Consider the following 23,079-nt stretch of genomic DNA (forward strand, 5'->3'; position numbering starts at 1 on the left):
TGAGGAAGAGAGAAAGACAGTGGAGGAAAAAGCAGAAACATTGCAGATCTTGGGCAGCCTGTAGCTGAGGAAGGAAGTCTCTTTGTGAGGACGTGAATTTCAGTACACTAAGTGTAATTGTCTGCTGGCTTACAGCAGCGCTTTGTTGAGATGTGGGCAACAGAAATGTATTTAAAATGAAAAATGTATGTTATTAAAGAGCTGACAAAAGTAAGGCCAGGCTTCAAAACATATTTGGCCTGCAAACCTGAGATTTCCTCTTGTACTTGCATTCTGGGAAAAAAGCAGAAGCTAAAAATGTGAGTGTAGATATAACAGCACTGTTTCTTAAAGTCTACCTCCTGCTGACATAGATTTGGTATCAAGAAAATACAGAAGAGTTTTAATATTGTCCAAAGGGGCTCTCTAAGTTTTTGGCACTGCTTTAGGCTGAGTGAAGACACAAATCTTTTATAGCCTTTTCTAATTGTGCTGCTAGAGACGATAAATTTATTTTGATGTGACTGACATACATTCAATGGAACATCAACATCTTAAAACGTTTTAAAAAATAATTTCAAAAGCATGGTTTCCTCAGGCTGTGGTAAAAACCGATTTACTGTGTAGACGTCTTTGAATGACAAAACAATTCAGAGCTGTGTTGCATTGGTTTAAATCATCATCCCCCTACGAATTAAGCAATCCAGCAAGAAATTGTGATATTACAACAGTGAATCACTCTCAAGAGGCTTTACATTCTACTGTGTACTAAGAAATTGATCTGAATGGTATTAGGAAAGACTATGTAAGAGAGTACTAATGGCAATGATGGATAAGGTAAACCAAAAACAGAAGTAAGAGACAAAAACTATGAAACGTTTCTAGACATGAGAATTGGTCACCCATGTAGTCAATAAACCAACCCAGATGTTCTCGTGTTTCACTGACTTGCATTTATTATGTAATATTTTTTTTCTGTTACAGGCAATATGCTTTCAAAATCAAGGTCTAATTTTTATTTTTTTTATACCACAGCACTAGTGTTAGCTGTGCCAGCAGTTGAATAATACATGTTTTTCCAACAAAGGCTGGTAAAGAGGGAGACCATATCAGCTGTAAGGAGACAAATGCAATCACACAAGGAGTTATCAGCTTTATGAACTGAGGAGTCTTGACACTACTTGACATTCATTCTCAATTACCAATCTCTGGTTTCTCCCGTTGATTGAACAGCACTACAAAATATCTCAAGTAAATGAGTGGATTTTGCGAACCCATCACAGTGTAAGTAGCATGCTTCAGTCTTCAAAGATGTTGAGTCAGCCAACAAAGTACTAAATGCTAATTTATGTTTGATGGTAGCCACAGACTTTTGAAAATGCACCTTCCCACTCTTTCAGATATTTAGTTTTGAAGAAAGTGCTCATAGTTTTGTTACAAAAATGAAGATCGTTGTAATTAATTTTGAAAAAAAGGACACAACTTCTGGCTACCTGCAGTAGCAGATGACTACAAGTTTTAATTGCCCTTTTTCACTTTTCTTCCAGTTATGACTCCAGGTAGCCTTGTTTGGAGTGGAAGTTACAGTGTGTAAAAAATGTTGTGGAAGAACAACATGTTCTTCCTGCATAAGAATGCAGTAGACCTGTGTATTTATTTGGGGTAATGGATTTATTTTAGAATCATTGATATATCCTATTTATATTAACAAACTAGTGAAATTTTTTATGGAATTCACAAATCACTTGATGTACCAGAGAGTCAGTTGATTAAACCAATCAACTGATCTAGCAGAAAAAAAATTATGTAATTACTTTTTGTCTAAATTCTTATTTCTATCTAACTTGTCTCTAAACCAGAAAGCTGATTTGAATCTTGCAGGATTGATTAAAGAGGCTGTGGGACTTCCTGAACTAAATTTAATTTTGGAAATAAATCATACCTAGTTTTCAGTAGCATTCAATGACCAGTGGACAGGTAGGTATAAAAATTCATTTTCTTTGCTGTTCAATCTTACAGTATTGATGGGCGATGCTTTCATTTAAGACACTTGGACATTTGCATTTTTCAATGCATTGGTTTTGTATTCTGTTCTTCTACCAGCTGGATGGCATTCAGATCCCTGAACAATATTCTTGTGAACATTCCCCTGACCAGTGCAACACAGAATCTTTCTTACACAAAACAATCCAACAAATCTGAATTTTTTTCTTTTGATTCCTGGAAATTTATTATGGCCACTTACTTCACCTCAGAGTTCACAAGTTTTGTCAATTTTTTTCCAGTACTATTCCTGTTAGACAGAGGGGAATAAAAAGAAAGCTTCCCAGCTCTTCTATTTAGAAGGTAGTGAAGCAGATTCCTGAGCATGCAATTGCAACACACACAAATAAAAAATTTTTATCAGTTCAACTGTTGTATTTTCCTTTCATTTCCTTCCCTCACTGTATGACTGTTGGGCTATCAGCAACTACAGATAAGCAAGTCAAATGTTACGATTTAATAGGAAAAGAATACCAGACAACATCATTTTGTCACTGATTAAACATCAATATACCATTGTATAAAACTCATGGATCACCAGCATCTTGAACAGATAAACTGGAAAAACAAAATCAAGACAATGAGTATAATCAAAGTTATGGGATAGTTTGTCTGAGGAGACTTTAAATAAAATAAGATCCTTCAGGCTTATAAAGGCCCAGATGAAGCAAAATATGAAGAATGCATTTAAAATCATCATGAGTGGCTTCCAGGACACTTTTGATGATACTTAAACCTTCAAAACCATCAAAATAGCTACACTTCAATTATTTAAATTTAAACTCTTTGAAGGATACTGATATCACAAAACTATTATTTAATGATGTGTGAGGTTCAGTATACTTCTCCTAGCTCCTCTCTGATCCACTGTAATTTATATTATGTACAGAGCACTTTTACTCTCTTTAACTTCAGCAAGACTTGTTGAGCTATCTACTCAAAGCTAGCTTTAGTGTGTGGTCCAGTATGATTTCCAGAAAGGATTTTAAATTATTCCAATCAGTTGCTGTGGACAAGCATGCTATTCTAATAAAAATGTGTAGAGACTATAGTCTGCATTTACTCCTACCTTTTCACCAATTGACATTATATACAATATACAAAATCCAGAAACAAAGCGCTAAACTTCCTGCACTTCTACTTGCTGGTTCATTGCTCAAGTTCCAAGCTGGGTTCCCATCCACCCTGCAGAACTAGAAACAGTCTGATACACTGAAGAGAATTAGGCCTCCGCTTCAGGTGTTCCCACTAACCTCCATGGAAGGACTACCCTCATTCTGAATTACCCTGGAAACAATATATAAAGTATCTTTTCTCCCCATTAATACTTTCGACTGTTGATATGCCTATTCAGAAATACCGTCTATCTTCCAAACACGTGGTGCAGAAAGCTTCAGAGACGGCAGTACGCAGCAAAAAAACATCATTATACATGTGGGTTTGTATTATCAGGGAATGTATTAGACAGATCATTGCATTATTTGTTTGGCGTATGCACACTGACAGCCCCTTACAGCATTAATCTTTTCAAATGGATAAATCTGTTTGAAATGGATTAGCCCTCTTACTTCCCTGTTCAAGAATAATGGTACTGATGCAAATGTAGATCAGCTCTTTTCTGTTATGCATCACATTCAAAGCAAATGCTTGCATTACAAAGGAGAGCGATTTGCTCTGAAGGTGTGAAGTGCTTTAGTGGTACAAAATTCTAGTCAATGCTTGCTGCCATCTTCTGGTTTTATAAAAATCCACAAATGTAGTTTAAAAATACTTCTATTCAAACCAAAATACTCCTTTGGGACAGACACAAAATGAAATACCACACTGTAAAAGAATCTACTACCCAATTTCACTGCAATGTTCAAATCTCACAGGTACATGTCTACAGAAAGCATGCATGAAGTATTGAGTTTTGACAACAACAAAAAAAGGGAATTAGGGTAAAATATTGACAATGCATTTATGTTTTATAAATACTAAAAATAAGAGATATTTATTGCTGGGAAGTTACCAGTGACAGACGTTATGTGTTACTGTGTAATGTCCTATATGACACAATGTATATTCTTACTGATGCATTAGGTGCTGTATTTTTATGCTGTATAGGAATTTTACATCTGTATAAAAACCAGATGCTTCAACAAAAACCCCAGAAGATTAAAATAGGTTTTGGGCTTAAGTCTTTCTGACATGGTAGCACATAATACTTCTGGACACTGAAAGTCAGCCTTAATGCAGTACTATGAGAAGTGGGATGGAATATCGGGAGAATTCTAAAGCACTTTCTGAGGCACAAATCAACAAGAATTCAGCAGAGGTACGAAATGGGAGACAAGGCTCTAAATTCTGAGGTTCAAAACACCAAAAGACACATGAGTACAAAAGAGTGGCACAGGGCCTACAAGCTAGCTCCAAATAAGCTAGTTCTGGAATTGGACTAGGACCTTCACTCCTAGGAAAAGAGGATAATTAGCCTAGACATATGACCAAGCTAATGCTTTGGTAATCCAAAATACATACATGATGCCATACTGTAATTTATGAACATATGATTTTCTTTACCTTGGTGACCACTTCAGACCTGCCCTGTTCTGTTTGAAAATGTAATTTTCAACATTTCATTTGGCTTGGTGCTCAGATACTGTTAAGCAACCTCCTCTACATGTGCATAAATCTACTAAATGTCTCTGAAATTCACAGAATTACTGTTATTCGGTTGTCTAAGCCTTTAAAACTCTATGATTTCTCTGCTGTGATGTAAGAAATTCCCTGAAGTAGAAGTGGTTTAGATGCATTTCACTGGGAAGGCTCTGAAGCATGGGAGGCAGCCTGCCCTGCTTGCTGCCGAGAGCAAGCAGCCTACCTCTGGCCAAAGTACTCAAATGGTAAAACCCCAATGTGCATTTAATGCCCTAGTACTTCAGTTCAATTCCTAAGCATCCCTTCCTTACTCCTACGCTTCCCTAAATAATATATGGACAACTTGTGGCCATGTCTTGAGAAGGACAAGTTCAACAGGCACCAAGGCAAGCAGATTATGGCTTACAAAGCTGAGCTGAGCAACTTCAGGTATGTAAGACAAGCTAAACTTTAGGCATTTTTAAAGACTTATTCTTCCAAATACATAGGATTGCCCAGTGGAAGTAAAACTGAGAAGAGAGATAATTTCACAAGCAGATGAACATTATTTGAGTTCTGGTCCTCATAACACGCATTTGTTCCTCACTGAAAAAATTCCTCGGGTTCTGTGGATAAATAATCTCAATCCAGTACATGGAAAAATAAATGAAGAAATTGCTAGATAGAATTCTACATCATAGTATCAGGGAGAAACTAAGAAGCAGCCTAGAAATGTCTGTTATGAATCATTAGCCTGTTCTTTGAACAGCTTAAACGGATATCTTTGAAAACTTAAAACAGAGAATAAAGGGATCTCTTCCACCATTCAGACAGTCTGAAAGCTCTTGATAAATTATCTTACAAGAGAATACTTAGGCCCTTAGTTAACCATGTGATGAAATATGGTCACAATGTTAGAAAAGAGGGTAAGAGATGTAAAATAGTAAATATAATCACTGTTGAACACATTAGAAGTTTGAAGAGCTGATTCAAAGATGTAGATGGGTGTAGATGCATCTGTTACTATCAATCAAATAAATGAAACAGTACACTTATATTTGTCACAAAATTCATGTGCTACAGTCAAAACTACACAGTATTAGAAAGAATTTAAAAATTATCTAAACAAATGGGGTCACCACATTTTTATTCATCATTTCATAAAAAAAAAAAATTTCATTATTCTGAGTTTTCTCTTTGGTACCCAAAATGCTTAATGGCACAAATCAAGAGGAAAATACATGCTCATAATACTTAATGATGTATTGTAATGATACAGAATATTCATTGTACAAAAAGTAAAGGATACCCTTAATCTGGCTAACACCGATTTAGGCATTGCTTCACAGAGGGCAAGTGGTTTCAGCTACAGTATCAAGTAGCAAGGGACAAAGGTCAAAAAATAAGTACATGCAAAATTTATGCTTTGGAGGTGGATGGGTATCTGATTTTCCATGTTTCTTCACTATATTTCCCATGTGGCCCTTCTATTTCTCATCAGTGATTACTTCAGGCCTCCTAAACAGTTACCAGTCACAAGTTATCAGCTGCTTTTGCATAAGCTCTCACTAGTGATTATCTCATATAATGCTAAAAGTAACCATGGACTTTAATTAGACTACCTGCGCTAGGCGGTTTAAAATTAATTGAGTTCTAGTGTCATGTGGGTTTTAACTACAGCGGTCCATCACTCCTCTAACTGCCCATACACCCTTTTCCTATGAAAAAGCTCATACAGGGAAATACCAGGTTCAGATTTGCCATTTGAGCCATAGAATGCAAGTGTCTTCATTTACAATTGCAGAGCGAGTAACTGCAGAAAGACAAGGAAGCGTGACATAGCCATGATGGCTCCAGTCCCTCTGGACTGAGCAGAGGTGGGCAAGTTGACAGCCCATCACAGCAGGGGTAGTCACAGTCTACATCCAAATGGTCCCTTAAGGAACTGTTTTGCCAGGGCATGTCTACAGGGCCTTGCCGCAGGCTGGCTTTTTAAAAGGGAAGACAAATGTGGCATTAATCCCTAGGACTTCTATGAATGATTTTTAGCATCTACATTGGCTTCCTTACTCTGTGGACAGAGATAAAACCTGCAAGAATGTCTTTGGCAACAAGCTCTGTCTTCCCTTCTTGGCCTTTTACCTATGGTACCTAAGGATATTAACAATATGGAAAGACTACATCGTCTTGCTCTTCCATATAGGACTCATCCACTCACTTCTAGATGGTTGCTGCGCTGCCAAGGGTGCTTTCCCAAGGCCAGTTCCACCTGATATGCAACTATCTTTGTGTTGTGAGAATTTGTGTTTGCCCTGTGCACTTAATTTAAAAAGGGACATAAAATAACTTGAAATTATTCATGTTAATGGTAATCATTTTTTGAATATAAACTACCAGAAAATGTGTGAGCCCATCAATCTGCATATACCCACCAGATGGTGCTGTCTCTGTCATTTAACAGACAGCTCTCCAACAGTAACTCTAAGTGTCCTTAGCATTATTAGCTAAATTGCTTATTCACTCTGATTCTTACAGTCTTGTGAGGAAAAACTCCAAGTGCCAAGTTCAGTTTCCAGGGGTTCCGTTATAGCTAAGGCTTCCCAATAGCATTTGAGCTTTGCCACTCTATTCTTTTTTTTTCCTTCTATAGTCCTGCCTTTTAAGGTCTTTTTTTCTGTTTGTTTTAATACATTCCTATCAGCTGACCCATGACACAGGAGAATTTTAAAAATACAGATACTGCAAAACAGTCCCAGCAATGCACACTTCATGAGAAGGAGTCATATTTTTGTTTTGGCCAGCTGAAGGAGATGAAAAAATATTTAGCCACACACTGACCTTCAGATCTGGCACCACATATGTGCTTTCTCTCTTGTCTCCCTTCCTACTTTTTCCCATACCAAAGAAAACTCTAGAGATATGCATTTAGCAGAATAAACAGTCTTACAGGTTAAATCTAGAGTACAAACTACCACCTGAGTACTAGTACTAGTACTAACCTCCAGTACAGCTGCAATAGCACAACTGTATTACCTGGCTGAGGTTCAGTAGCACATCAGAAGTGTGAATGCAGCATAGGGAGTGCAGGCTCCGCTGAAGACTAGTGCTTAGCATTTAGTTAAAACACAAGTAATATGTTCAACAATTACATAGCACGTATAAATAGAAGCAAAGTGCCACACGTTGTGCAGGATATGTAGCATACTGCGGGTATTTGTCTCTGCTGCACAGTAGGAATGTACACTGCAGCTGAACAAATGGAGCTGTGCTTCACCCACAGAGCTTAAAAGTAAAGAAAAAGACAAGCCTAGGAGCTCTGTGAATTGATTTCCTAAAACTAAGGAGGTTATATGTAGCTGCCATTTGTGTCAAAAAGAGGCCTGGGTTATACAAAAGAGCAAGTTGTGTACCCTGAGCAGTTCTCTCGATAGCATCTTTATCCTATGACTGATTTATTAACATTGGTTTCTCTTGTGTAAATTTGCCATGTCAAATACAGATTACTTGTATTTCCAGCATTCAGAATTGCTCTACTGGGGCACTGATGCCATTTCTACTGGAATAAGTGGTAGCACTTCTGTTTACTTTGCTAATGGGAGGATCACTTTAAATGACAGTAAAGCTGCACTTCTGAAAACAGACAGTAAAAACAAATGCCACTGCAAAACTTGGCTGTTTGGGAACCCAAACCAGAGTGTATGAACTGTTAAACTGGCTAGCAAGGCAGAGCTCAGAGGGTCGTGATCAATGGAGCAGAGTCTGGAGGGAGGCCTGTCACTAGTGGTGGTCTGTGCTGGGTCCAGTCCTGTTCAACACATTCATCAATGACCTGGATGATGGGACAGAGCGCACCCTCAGCAAGTTCGCTGATGATACCAAGCTGGGAGGAGTGGCTGATATACCAGAAGGCTGTGCTGCCATCCAACGAGACCTGGACAGGCTGGAGAGCTGGGCTGAGTGGAACCTCATGAAATCCAACAAGAACAAGTGCAAGGTCCTGCACCTGGTAAGGAACAACCCCATGCACCGGTACAGGCTGGGGGCTGAACTGCTGGAAAGTGGCTCTGTTGAGAAGGACGTGGGAGTGCTGGTGGACAACAAGCTGACCATGAGCCAGCAATGTGCCCTTGTGACCAAGGTGGCCAATAATATCCTAGGGTGCATTACAAGGAGTGTGGCCAGCAGATTGAGAGAGATTATCCTCCCCGTCTACTCTGCCCTAGTGAGACCACCTTTGGAGTGCTGTGTTCAGTTCTGGCCCCAGTTTAAGAAGGACAGGGAACTGCTTGAGCAAGTCCAGCGGAGAGCTACCAAGATGATCAGTGAGAATCTCCCTTATGAGGAAAGGCTGAGAGACTTGGGTTTGTTCAGCCTGGAGAAGAGAAGACTGAGAGGGGATCTCATCAGTACTTATAAATATCTAAAGGGTGGGTGTCAGTACTAGGCTCTTTTCAATAGTGCCCAATGACAGGATGAGGGCCAATGGGCACAAGTTGGAACACAGGAAGTTCCACCTCAGTATGAGAAAAAACTTCTCTCCTGTGAGGGTGCCAGAGCAGTGGAACAGGCTGCCCAGGGAGGTTGTGGAGTCTCCTTCCCTGGAGATATTCAAAACCCATCTGGACACAGTCCTCTGCCCCCTGCTCTAGGTGTGCTTGCTCAAGCAGGGGGGTTGGACCAGGTGATCTCCAGAGGTACCTTCCAACACCTACCATTCTGTGATTCTGTGATATGTGCAGGAAGTGCCACTTTTAAGGTGAGTTGCTAAAGTTGCTGCCTTTTTTGTCATGTTTCTTTTTTTCATTTGGAACTCTTGGAAAAATAAGGGTCAGGACAGAACTCCAAAATCCTATGACTTACAGCAGAAATACAGTAGGAATAGGTTGAAATGGGTCTAACAACTCAAAGGATGAAAGGTGTCAATGTTTCATATGCTTTAATAGTGGAGCAAATATCATACCATGCATATTCAAGCTGAGTAGTCCATTTACTCTTTTCTCTTTCCTCTGTGAATTTAGAATTTTACTTTATCTAACAACACTTTATCAGATAAAACTTATCATTAGCTATGCACTTCTACAGAACATTTGGATACAGTGAAATTGTATACTTAAAAGGGGCAAAAATGTTTTGATTGGCCCCATAATCAAAGACCTAGAAAAGTAGCAGAGCAAGAACTAAAGGTGGAGAATTTATCTCCCAAACAGTTCAAAACAAAGAAGGGATCCTTTATCTGGGAACTTTTTGGATGAATTAATGGTCTTTGACAATATATATTTTTGAATTGTAAATCCTTAAAACCTGTTTGTTGGAAAGAATTATTGCTATTATTAAAAAGGCATCAAAGGTTTTTGTGTGCCTGAAATTGTAATCCATATGTTTGGAATTGTACCTCAGCATGGAGCCTTTTTTTTTTTTTAACAGGTATGTGGCTATAGGACATCTCCATGTTGTCTCAGTCTCCTTTCAGATCTTTTCCTCTATGCTTGCTTTCAGTCCAGCGGCTTTCTGTGTATTCTTAATTTACAACCAATTCTACACAATTCCTTCAAACAAAAACATCTCTCCTTCCATCACGTATGAAAACTAGCTAAATGTCTCCTCTGAGAAGCATAGATAAACTATAGAAGTCATGAATCCTGCTTGTACTAGAATTCTTTTTTGCCAGATAGAAGGGGAGGTACTACATTTGAATGAAAATATTAAATTCAAGCCAAATACATTGAAAAAACCTCTTTTGTCTACCACTATAGTAGACTACATTTCCATTTAGCATATTTTCTGCTGACTACACATTACGTGCTGGTTTTCTTTATTCACACAATCTGCTTTAAATACCCCAACAGAAATAAAAAAATAGAGGTTTATAAAAGTCACTGTTTCTCCTGATTTTTCATAACTATTTATCTTGTTTTCCCTAGATCATTTCAAAACAGGTTCCTATCAACCCAGACAATCCTTCAAATATTTATATTGATCAAAATAAATAATGAAAACACTCCAATAGGACCACCTGGTGAAAATCAAAGAATTTCAACTAACAAAGGTGGTAGTTCACAAGAAAGGAAGTCCAAATTGCCAAGAAATATCTTGAGTCTAGAAAAGATTCCCAGATCTTTATTCCTCCAAAACTATCAAGACCAATGAATGCCGTAGGAACCTGGCCAATATATCACACATCTCCAGAAATATCCTGTGTTCATTAAAAAAATGAAAAGATCATTTTTAAAAGCCTCACCTCTTGATTCTGAAAGAAAAAGCATAATCGATAATAATAATAGTGATAACAACATTATTCAATTATCAAACTATGAAAATAAATCCAGAAATATGGAAAATGTCAGCCTAAATGGCAAAGCTCATATTGAAGTGTGCAGATAAAGTGCACAGCAGTTGTCAAAACATGGTACTTTTGAATTCCTGGGACACCTGCATACACAAAAGGAATCTTTATTCCACATAGATTATACAATTACTGTAAATACACAAAAAGTAGAAACTCCAAAGCAAATCTGTATGAAACCTGGTTTAAACAACCATTTGCATACAGCACCACTAAGTTCAAACGAAACACGTTAACAGCTACAATATATGTTTACAAGTACTGCCCATTACGACAGAAAAAGGTCACACTGTTCTCTGTTTAATATGAAGTCAGCTTCAGGATCCTCACTAGTTCAATTTCTTAGTCCCCACACTTTTCTGAGTAGTCATTCCAAAATGACATCCACCAAGACTTTGCAATGCAAATCTGCACCTCCTAGAGAAAACCGCTTGTCTTCAGACAGCAATCCTGAGTATCTCATAAAATCTAGGTTCATGCCGTTCACTGCTTTCTGCTCCTGTGTTGCCTCTCAATTTCATCCAGTGTAACAAAGAACTGCGAACAGAGAATACAGTGCAGCTTGGCAAAAGAGACCTGCTGAGGCTAGCTACTGAATACAATTCAGATAATGCAAGCCTTAGGATGCATGTCATTGTAGTGGAGGACGTTTATGACAAGTTATTTAAAGCAAAAAAATATTAACTGTAGTGTAGTCATGTCCGTAGTCCCAGGGCAATTCCAAAAGCAGTGTAGTGCAGTTATAAAAAACAACAAAATTATTGGTTTCAGTGAGGGTTTCTTTTCTCATGGGATGATGAAAAGAGATCTCAAGTTTTGTAATTTAAAATTAAGAGTTCTTAATAAAGGATCTACACAGTCTTAGGCAAAAATGCTTGTGCCCCTAATGGAATTAACTGAGTCTCAGTGTTTTAACTGATGCATGTATGCATGTACTACAGATTTTTTGTGACAGCGAAATTACAAGAGAAGGATTGCAAGTTAGCTGTAATGCGGTATAGTGTCAGTTAGAGAGAATAACAATAAGCGAGGAACTTAAAGGCTTCAGACGTTATATTTAAAAATAACATTTGAAATGGAAATAGTTACGACCATGTATTATTAGTTCAAATACTGTAGTCATAAAGCTGATTTAGAAACATGTTTTCATGTTGTATGCAGCATAAAAAATACATCCATGTTATGTTAACCTCTGTGAGATTCATTTCTGATCTTACTGGAAACGGCTGTAGGTAAAGCAGAAAGCATGAGGTTACATGCTTTCTAAGACAAGTATAGGAGATCTGCCAGTGCAAACAACTAAATATTGTTCTTACCCTTCCAGCTGGGATGACTGTCCACCTAAAATCCTCTGCAAACGTACTCTTTTATTTGTATGCGCTAACAGTAATAGAGAGACAAAGTGTGCATGTAATGTACTTGGGCTTTATTAACATCCTTGGTATCACAAATGAAGTTATTGATTTCCTTGCTTTTGCCATATGGCATCTCTTCAATTAAGGTGGGAACCTTCTACTTGGTTGTCTGTTTCCGTTAACCATTCACATATAGGTTCAGACTTTTGTAGTACTTAGGCAGCAAAAAATACATGCTGGATGGTATTGATGTGAGCAACTGACAATTCCTGCCAGCAGACATCAGCAAGAGAGAGCAGTTCCAATTTAGTAAGGGAAAAGCCACAGTTTATGCTGCTAGGGATCTGCTGAAAAAGACTCTGAGTCTTCTAGGAGAATGTGTTCAGAAGCCTACTGGACTTTTAAAGCCACTGTTTTACTAAACTGCTGACTGCATTTCTTTGATGATGGCAAGAAGAATATAATTGCTCTCCAGAACTGCACGAACTGGCTTTAAAATTAAGCTAAATGTTTTATTGATAAGCAGGCCTTGGAGTTTTTATTGCATAGAGGGATCAGGTGGAAAATTCAGGAGTGGTTTTGCCTCTGAATTTCAAAGAAATAAAGCAGCTTAGGCTCAGTACTATGGACTTCCTCAGTAAGACTACTACACTTTTCAATGGTTACTACATTGCTGCATGTATAATGGAAGTAGTTTAGGACTTACACATAATTCACCTTGTCCTGAGCAAAAGGTTGTGTAAGTAGAGCAAATGTTGTTGCACTATGATTCAGCTGATTCTGGAGGAGATTCAAAACCATGTGGCTCTGAAAGATTTAGAAATAAGGCACCTTGTGATTTTACTGCAGTTATGAGCGCATTCTAAAATAGTTCATGAAATAGTTCATGAATTTTGACATCCCTGTAAGACTGATAGAATTCTGGTTCTGAGGTGTCATGGTTTTAGCTGGGATAGAGTTAATTTTCTTCACCGCAGCTGGCATGGTGCTGTGCTTTGGACTTAGTATGAAAACAATGTTGAGATAACACACAGATGTTTTGGCTGTTGCTGGGCAGTGCTTGTAGTAGTCAAGGACTTTTCCAGCTTCCCATGCTCTGCCAGGTGCACAAGAAGCCGGGAGGGGAGGGGGCACAGCTAAGAGAGCGGATCCAAACTGGCCAAAGGCATATTCCATATCATGTAACGTCATGCCCAGTATGTTAATTGGGAGGAGCTGGCCAGGGGAGGGAGGCAGCAATCGTGGCTTGGGGATGGGCAGCATTGGTTGGAGGGTGGTGAGTGGTTGTATCGTTTGTGTTTCTGTTTTTTTTTCCTTTTTCCCTTTTCCTTTTTATTCTATTATCATTATTGTTATTATTATCATAATCAATATTATCATAATTATTTTATTCTAATTATCAAACCATTCTTATCTCAACCCACGAGTTTTCTTTTTTTTTGCTTTTGCTCTTCCGATTCTCTCCCCCATCCCACAGGCGTGGGGGGATTAAGCGAGCGGCTGCGTGGTGTTTAGTTGCTGACTGGGGCTGAACCATGACAAGGACATACTAAATGACGTTCAGAGTCCATGCTCTTTTATTCACCATCCTTCATGCTTCTTTGAGCCAAAACCATTCTGAAAGCACTATCTGCAACATGGAAGAAAAAAGGATAAGAACTTTCATATTTATGAACATGAAAATACATGGCATCATGGCAGTATGCCTGAAGCCATGTGAGTTCATTAGAACCTGGAAATTAGAAGTTTCTGAGAAGAATAAAAACCCCAGAAATATCTTTTACATTTTTTTCTGTGAGCTAATTTACTTGCCTGAACTCTAATATGTGATGGAGAGTGGTGCCAGTCGTTGTCCTGTAGCAGAGTGCAGCACTGTACCCTGAAGACGACCTGCCATCCTGGCAGACCTGTGAGATGTTGAGTCAATTCAGTAGAAATCTGAGCAGCGTTCATGCAGATGTCAGCAGTGTTCTGACCCGGGACCTCCCTTTGGCACAGAGAAGACTGCGGCCTCCAGGCACAGCTTGAAGAAATGGTATGAGCAGGACGCCCAGAAACCTGGTTGCTAATACTCAGCCAGATGTTAAACAATTTTGTTATGGGTGTGAAGTGTCATCAAGCTATCAGCACCTTTGATTATAAAACTGAGAAAAGCACAGAGATTATTAATGGATTTCTATGTGGACTGCAGGAACACACAGAACGCCAGTAAAAGTAGAAAAATTGCTCTGCAAATACTCCACTTTTTGATGTACCCTGTTCCATACTTCTCAGCTACTGCTTGAACTGGGCTTGAAATCACATTGCACCTGCTGGTGCTAGTGAGCTGTGGGATGTGAAGAGGGATGAGGGAAAAAAGCAGGACTGAACCCCCTTGCCTTGGCAAGTCTGCAAATATTATAGATTTCTAATCATATAAGAGGTGCTAGTAGAAATCATGTTTATCCATGGTTACCTACACTAGGCCTATCAGTTCATCAACAGTAAGCAGTTTTTCTCAGATGGAGAGCTTCAAGCCTAGCTGACTGCTGTGCAAGGTACACTCATGTTTTGTGCAGCAGAAAGATCCATCATACCAAAAATCTTTTTATTGCAGAAACGAAAATGGTGTCTTTCTGATATGAATGCTACTTAACCTAGGACACTTCTGTTCCCCTGACTTAAGAATGCCTTCTGCAGAATCTCTGAATAAGATAAAGAAGCTTTACCTATACCCTAAGGAGCTGCAAACTTACAAAAGAAAGCTAATTTGGAAAACTAACTGGTAGAAGAGAATCCTAAGGATGCACACTGCCAAAGCCTGACTTTGGAAGAGAAAGTGGATAGGAGAAGATGTAAATGGATATAACAACTATCTTTTCTGCAACTAAATACGATACTATGTGATTTTATCACAAAATAAGAAAAGCCCTGTGTTCACACTTTCCTCTGGAGACTCTAAGAAATATGTTTGGCTTTGTGTAAGAAATTGATAGAAAGCCTGCTGCATAAATGTTCTCATGAATGTGTATTAGTGCATGGACACAGTGACATTTGATGCGCACAAATTGCTGACTGCGTTTTGGTTTTTATTGGTCTAAATTATCTCTTTCTAACGTAACATTTATTTTTATGTTACAAGCTGTCTCTCAAGAGAAAGAGGTGCTAAACCCAAGAACCGGAGATGCAGAGATTGTAATTTCTTCAAAAAACAAACTTTCGAGTAACCCAAGTGTCATAAGACGACATGGTTTTTTTGTTGTCTGTATGCTTCTCCAGTCTCACCCTGCCTCCCCCTTTCTCCGCATTAATAAACAAAGAACAACAACAGTGATGTCCCCGATAAAAGTGCACTTCCTTTAACCAAGCTATGCTTCTGTAAATTATTAAATCCTGCATGTTGGCGGGGGCACGTGAGGCATTGCTGGTATGGCACAGTGGTTAGGCCATGCCACAGTGAAAGGACAGGTCAGGAGAAGTGGTAGGTTGCATTGTTTTATTACTGTGAAAAGGAACGAAACAGTGTATCACTTCTGCCAGCCTTCCCATGCCTATCCCCACAGTAAGATATTCTAATTAAAGTGGTTTAATTTAGTATATTAGATAGAAAGTTCAGTGACGCTGACAGAGAGGAATATAGACTGCTCCAGCATGGGTCCCCCATGGGCCACAGATCCTGCCAGAAAACCTGCTCTGGCATGGGGTCCTCCATGGACTGCTGCTTCCCTCAGGACATGTCTACCTGCTCCAGCATGGAGTTCTCAACGGGCTGCAGGTGGATATCTGCTCCACCATGGACCTCCATGGGCTGCATGGGGACAGCCTGCCTCACCATGGTCTTCACCAGGGGCTTCAGGGGAATCTCTGCTCCTGTGCCTGCAGCACCTCCTCCACCTCCTTCTTCACTGACCTCGGTGCCGCAGGGCTGCTTCTCTCATGTTTTCTTCGCTTATCTCACAGCTGTCATGCAGCGTTTTTTACCCTTTTTAAAAAACGCTAGCAGTGCTCATGGCACCTCTGTGATGAGTGGCTCAGCCATGCCCTGCAGTGGGTCGCTCAGAGACGGCTGGATCTAGTGGTGTCTGGCATGGGGCCGCCCCGGTTGCTTCTCACAGAGGCTGCACTCCATCCCCGCAAACTTGCCATGCAAACCTAATACCACATGCTATAAAACCTGAGGGGTCTGCTTATCAATAAAACATTTTAACTAGAATTCAAACCTAATTGTCGCAGTTCCAGGAATAAGCTGGAGGGTAATTATATTCCTCCTGCCACCATCAAAGATCTGCAGTGTGGCTGTTTGGCGGAATAAGAACCTCGTGTGCGGGAGGCCTCGGGCACTTATTCACTCAGGGCAAGCGTGACCTAGATTCTCAGTTTGATTCAGCAGATCCCCAAGCCAGCAAACAGCAGGAGAGTCAAGCTCTTTGGAGAAGTATCTTAAATTCAACTTGGTTTAGTCACTCTGCTAATAATAGTTCAGCCACATTCAAACAGCTGAGAGATGGCATTGCTCCTACACTTGCCCAGCCTGGGGAAAAAAAAGACTAATGAACAAACCGTAACGGCTACCACATTTATACTCCTCGGACAAGGTACTCGGTATCTTAAAAAGGCACCAAAGTGGCTAGCCAGTGCGAAACCCTCATAGTCCCCTCGGAAATCCCAGCAAAGCACGCCGGTCGCCAGCTCAGCCACCCCGCCACCTCAGGCGAGGCCCACCCCGCGTCCGCCGCCGGTATCCAGCTACCGCGCCTGCGCGCGAGAAACCGGCCCGAGGCGCGTGCGCCCGGCGCACCTCCTGCCGAGGGCTGGCGGGAGGTGGGCGGGGCAGGGGCCCGCCCCCTCGGGCGGCGGGGCGGGGCGCTGCAGTGTGTGTGGCGGAGGGCGGGCGGGGGCCGGGGCCGGGGCGGCGGCGCCGCCGGGGCACGGCAGGATGGTGTTTGAGTCGCTGGTCGTGGACGTCCTGAACCGTTTCCTTGGCGACTACGTGGTGAACCTGGACAGCTCCCAGCTGAAGCTGGGCATCTGGGGAGGTACGGGGCTGCCGCGCCGCGGGGGGACCCGCCGCCCGCCCCGGCGGCGCTGGTGAGCCGCCTGCCCGCCGCCGCCCCCAGCACTCCCGCGGCGCTTCCCGCCCGGCCGGGCGCGAGGCCGCCCTACCGCCCGCGCAAGGGAGGAGGCCGGGCGCGGCGTCCCCCAAGCCGGGCGGTGCCGTGGCCGCCGCTGCGCTGGGCCGCCTGCCCGGCAGCTCCGCCGCCGCTCCACCTGCAGCCCGGCGGCTTAAAAATAGTCGTGGGGGCGGGCCGGGGAGAGGGTGTCTGCGGGGGGCGTGGAGCGGCCGGCTGTGGTGGCAGGGCCAGGAGGAGCCTCAAAAAAAGAAGGGAGAGAAAGCCCTGGCCGAAGCTGTCGGGGTGTGCGAGCGCCCGCTGAGGCCGTAGTTCTCCGGGTGGAACCGCCCTTGCTGTCTCCTCCCGGTTGGGGTCGGGGGGTGTCGGGGGCCGCGGGGTGCTTACGGCGGTGGCGGGAAGTTTTTTGGGAAAAACTGGGTGGGTCTGGGCGGGCGGCGGGGCGGGGCCGGGGGCGTGGGGGGTGCGGGCCGGGGTTGGGGCCGGGGGGTGCGGGCCGGGCGCGGTCGCCGGCGGGTTTTTTTTTCCCCTGCCCGGAAATAAGAAACTGAAAATAAGCGCCCGGTGTACCGATAGCGTTTCGGTGTCAGCGGCGTGCGGGTGGAAGGGAGCAGCCTCCCTGCAAGCAGCAGTGAGGTGCCGTTTCTTTTTGGTGCTGTCGTCTGTAGGTCTGCAATGTTTGTCATTTTTAGCGTTAAAGAATCAGGAATAGAGGCTGCCTGAGGTGTTTGCAGGGGCTGTGGCCAGCTGTGCGAGGGGAGGTGAGCAGTAGTCTGTAGAAACAAATTGGCATGCCAGTTCTGGAGGGAGGAAAGTATCCTGTTTGAACGTCCTCTGTTGGGGTCTCTTTAGTAACGTACGTACAAGCGAACAGCAGCGAAGGTCTTTCTACGCTATGTCTGGACAAAGTAAGGCAGGGTGAGAAGAGTGAGACGCGTACATCAACAGACGCGTGTGCTGTGACCGCTCCTGGCTCTGTTCTGAACGTGCATTCCAGGTGTCTGCAGCATCAGCAAAAGCAAACACAGAGGTGCAGGGGTTTTTTTAACATGTGTGTTCATACGTCTGCAGGTGTGAAGCATCCTTGAGGCATTCCCTACCTACAGTTCAGTTCTTACGTATGAATCACGTTACGGAAGCTCCTACTGAAGTTTTTTTTCATCTTTGACATTTTTGTTTCATGCTTCTGTTTTCTGAAATGGTGTCCTTATTTGGTTTAATCTCTCCAGTAATTTTCCTTCAGTTAATCAAGGCATTTGAGGGATCTTTGCAAAGGTCAGTCTGTGTATGGAGTCTTAACGCTGCAACAGCGCAGGTAACTGCTAGAGAGGAAGCAGTAGTCCTTGAGCTGTAGCAGTAAGGCCGAATGTACCATATTTATTACAAATTATGCGCCTCTTATTTGAAAGGATTGAGTCATTGCATCTTTCAGCAAAGCTGTGTCAAACTAATTGTTTGATTTGTGTACTTAACAAGTTCTTCAGTTATTGTTTCTTTCTGTTCAGGCAGGGCAAGGAAAATATTTCATGTAAAATACGGAACACTCTCTGTAAATGTTTTGGACAATGTTTATATATTACAACAAGGTAAAATTTTACTTTTCCAGCTCTGTAGGTTGCTGGTGGTTGCTCTTGACAGCTTATGCTTTGATGAGGCAACTCTTAACAGATTAGATGCACATTAGGTTTTTCAAAAAAAGTGAGAGAGCTAAATAGATCTCACTGATTTTAACTTTGGAGTTTTGATATTCAGCTGTTACATTTTTTAAATGTATGTGCAACTTGTTTTCTGGATTTTTCTATTATTTTCTCTTCAAGTAGCTTTAATATTTTACATGCTTTAGTATATTTTTTCTTTAAATTCATTTTTTTTCTCAGTAGGAGTGACTTTGTACTTAGAACAAAATCAGCTTTTCTCTACATAGCCTGTTTTCTTGCCTAGCCTGAAAGTTGATATGTGAAGCTATGTCTTGCTCTGAGACACCCAGAACTACTGTGTAGCATTGTTGAAGCATCACCTGTAGAGGTTTCTTTTTTTCCTGGTCTACTGCATGGTGCTTTCACTTGTATTTGCAACTTAAATGATGTTTAATGGCCTGTGCATCTGCAATATTTCTTTCATTCAAAAGACCTTGCAGGACTTAGAAATTGCATTAATCTATCTAAAAGGCAGTAACTATTAGTAGTAATAGCAGTAGACTACAGTCTTTATATGGAGGCCATCATTGCTTACGAGATCCCTACACTCAGAGAATATCTAAAGTCTACTGATGTTATTGGATTCCATATTACTGTCGTTTTGGAACAAAATAATTTTTTAGAAAAATAGTACTATGTTTTTGTCTTCATATTTTGTGTAAACCTAATACTTTTTCATGCTTGTCTGCATGCTCTGAAGGCGTTTCTGTTACAGCTATGTGTTCATAAAACATTTGTCTTCATGTGTCATGATAAACTTGCTAAACTTCACATAAATCATGTAATCGTGAAAGTAAATTGTCCTAAATCCATTCCGTATTTTAGCAGTGGTTAAAAAGTAAAGTTTTTCTCCCTGTAACAAATGACCAGTGCTTTTTGCATGCTATAGCACTGCACAGGTGCTATATATCTGTATCTTAAGATTTAAGATGCATATTTTTTTTTGCCTCTGAGTGACTAAATACCCAAGGGAGTTTTTTTAGATGCTGTAGGGAACGCATTATGTTCTTGTGATATTTTATAGCTAGCCTGTTTCGATTAAGACTGGTAACCTGTTGGTGGACTCTGGATATGTGTATAAAAACTAACTTGATATAATTTCAGCTTCTGTAAATTTGGTAGCTTTATTAAGGATTTTTTTAAATTAACTTGCTTAACACTTATTTTGGTTTTGTGTAACAAGATAATTCAGCATGCCATATTAAAGCTATCCAGGTTCAACCCATGTAGTAAAGCTGTGTGATGACACTGCTCCAAACAACATATATGAACACAGTAATAACTACAGAAATGTTTTTTAAATTTTTTTTCCTTGTTAAAAAAAAACACCCTCAGGTTGAAGGGTAAAAATGCAGACTGTCTCAATACTAAGGAAAGATGTGATATCTAGAAACAAACTCATGGCTGAGAGAGTTGCAAGAACTGAATGACCGAAAGTATAAAAGGCAATGCAGAAATGAGAGTGTAGGACAACCTATACAAGAAAAAAGGTAGTTTGAGTGTGTAAGACCACAATACTGGAAAGGCCAAGGCTTAGGAAAAAATGTAACAGGGAAGGAAATCATATACCTTAAGAGCTCCATTACTATGAAGCAGACTAAAAAGCATCCATCAAGGATAGCTGTTGGATGGCTGATGCTGGGAAGGACAGTGTTTTAAACCTCTTGTTCTGGTCTTCATTTAAAAAGATAGTTTCAGTGAGCTGTGTTAACAAATGTGTAAGTACTTAGCTTAGATAAACAGGTTAGATAAGTATTTAGATAAGCTAGATGTTTTATAATGCTCTAGACCTAATAAAGTTATAAGTCAAATACCTGAAGAAATGATTGGAGCAATGTGAGTTGTTGATGGTTTTCTTTTGAGAAATGAAGTGAAATTGAGGCTTCCAAATGCTATGAGAGACCGAACAGTTGTTTCACCAAAGTCCACGTTGCCACTATTTTCTTTTGACTGGGCCTAAATAACTTTTCATTCAGTGTCTTGGTCAGATCCTCTGTACTGCCCTGTAAAATACTTAATTCTCTGTTGACTTGGCACACCCACTTATTAGGTAATGTCTCAAGCATATCTTACTTAACACAAGTTGTTATTTGAATAGCTCATGTCTCTTACTGGAGCAGCTACGTTAGTAGGATGATATAGGCAAATAATTGACACAAGCTTGTGAGCATGCTAGAACTTTCTACCTTTTTTTCCTGGCTGTTCCTATTATTGTAATAAAAGACTACTACTTTTGCATACCTTGCCTTGTCTAGGTATAGCAGGTGCAAGGGTATGGCTTGACTGAGGGATGAAGAATATCTAGTAGTTTCTGCAGTCTTTCATGACCTATTTTACAATAGATGTCAACAGAGGAGGTATTTGGCAGACACTCTGATCCTCAAAGTCTTACAGCTTGTCTCCAGAAGGTAAGCTTAAACAGGAATAATTAAGCACAAAACCAAGTGGGAAATGACTTGCAAAGGCAGCAGTTTGTATAAAGTGATCAAAGGGGTTCACAAGCTGACAGTGCTGTTGCTAAATAGCAGAAATTCTGTTAAAATATGTGAGCAGGAGTGTTGGGTACTAGTCAGATAGCAGCTGAGATATTTTCAGTTTCTGATGCCTATCATCTTTCGTCTTGCACTCTCTCATCTGCCTTCCCTGCCCCACCCCCACTCCTCCCTGTTCTTATTTACGAGACAACAGAGATGTGATTAATACCTAGGTTATATCTGCAGGATTTTTAATCTGGATTCATTTTCTTCCCCCTCTTTAACTTCTGTTGACATCCATAATGACATTTCAGTTAGGTCTCTTTGCACTATTTTACTGAGTGTTAACTTATTTTCTAGACTACTTTTTGTGAGCTAAGTCCTTGGTAGTAGGTGTTGATTCATGTACTCAAGGACTTGAGGTTATTTTGGTATCTAAAATCAAAACTGTAAACCTATTCCAGAATGTTGGCAAATGTTTGATTTTGTTGAATTATTTACAATGTCTGGAGATCACTAAAGCTAAGAATTTGCTTTATAATATAGCCTAAATAAATCCTGGACTGTGCTATTGATATTTACCAGTGTTCTGGCTTTTATTATTGTTTTGGCTGTTAGCCTGCATGTCTAACCCTAGGTATTTATATAACTCCAACTACTTGTATATACAGTCTTCAAGGTTGCTTAGTTGGGCAATTTTTAATCCATCCAATGGGGTTTTATTTGGATGCATTTCTGTCATTAAAACGAAGAAATATCCAGTTGCCCCAAGAGGAGACACCCCTCCCCCGACACCCAACAAAACCAAACAACCAAATCTTGATGTATTTTTAAATTCTTGCCATTAAAGTCTGTTGGCAGTGCTCCAAGACAGTAAAATTCAGTAGCTCTGTTACATCCTGTGACAGGCCTTTTTTGCCTGATTTTCCTGCTTCTGTTTGTGAGGGCTTCCCCCATCCCTGCTCTGCAGAACAGTCAGGATTCAGTGCAGTTGCACTTGTAGCTATGCTTCATCGCAGGTGAAACAGCTGAGTGTGTCAGAGACTAAATTTTGGCAATGAAAGAGAATACTGACATGGTCAGTTATTGCATTTCAAATCTTGAGTGTTAGAATCGGTTGCCAGCTGAGGTGTAGTAATGTTGGAAATAGTTTATGTTTACTTGCAGGTATGTTTAGGCAATCTCTTGCACTCTCCCTCAAAGTGTAGGAAAAAGAAAGGTTGCATAAATATACAAAACATAGTACTTCAGTAATAGCCTTTTGTGTGCTTTGATAATCAATTCACTGTGGTCAGACCCTCATTCAAGGTTTCTGTAAGTAAACTGTGATATTTTAGTGAATGTGTTTCAGTGATGTTATACTAAAATTGAGATCATTGAAGTTTTAAAAATTTCTCTCTCTTCTAATGATTTTAACTAAAACCTTTAAACTTACTAACTGTAAAATCATAAGTATAGGAA

At 40.7% G+C, this 23,079-nt stretch overlaps 1 protein-coding gene across 1 annotated transcript in view; it reads left to right on the top strand.

Moving 5' to 3' along the window:
* Positions 1 to 17,210: 17,210 nt before the first annotated feature.
* VPS13A (vacuolar protein sorting 13 homolog A) overlaps positions 17,211 to 23,079 on the top strand; it is a 110,835-nt gene continuing 104,966 nt past the window's right edge. The window contains exon 1 of the mRNA XM_064438677.1: positions 17,211 to 17,354. Within this exon, the coding sequence (XP_064294747.1) occupies positions 17,255 to 17,354 (100 nt within the window). The 5' untranslated portion in view covers positions 17,211 to 17,254. The remainder of the gene's footprint in view (positions 17,355 to 23,079) is intronic.

This window comes from Phalacrocorax carbo, chromosome Z (genome assembly GCF_963921805.1).
Source record: "Phalacrocorax carbo chromosome Z, bPhaCar2.1, whole genome shotgun sequence".
Taxonomy (NCBI): Eukaryota; Metazoa; Chordata; class Aves; order Suliformes; family Phalacrocoracidae; genus Phalacrocorax; species Phalacrocorax carbo.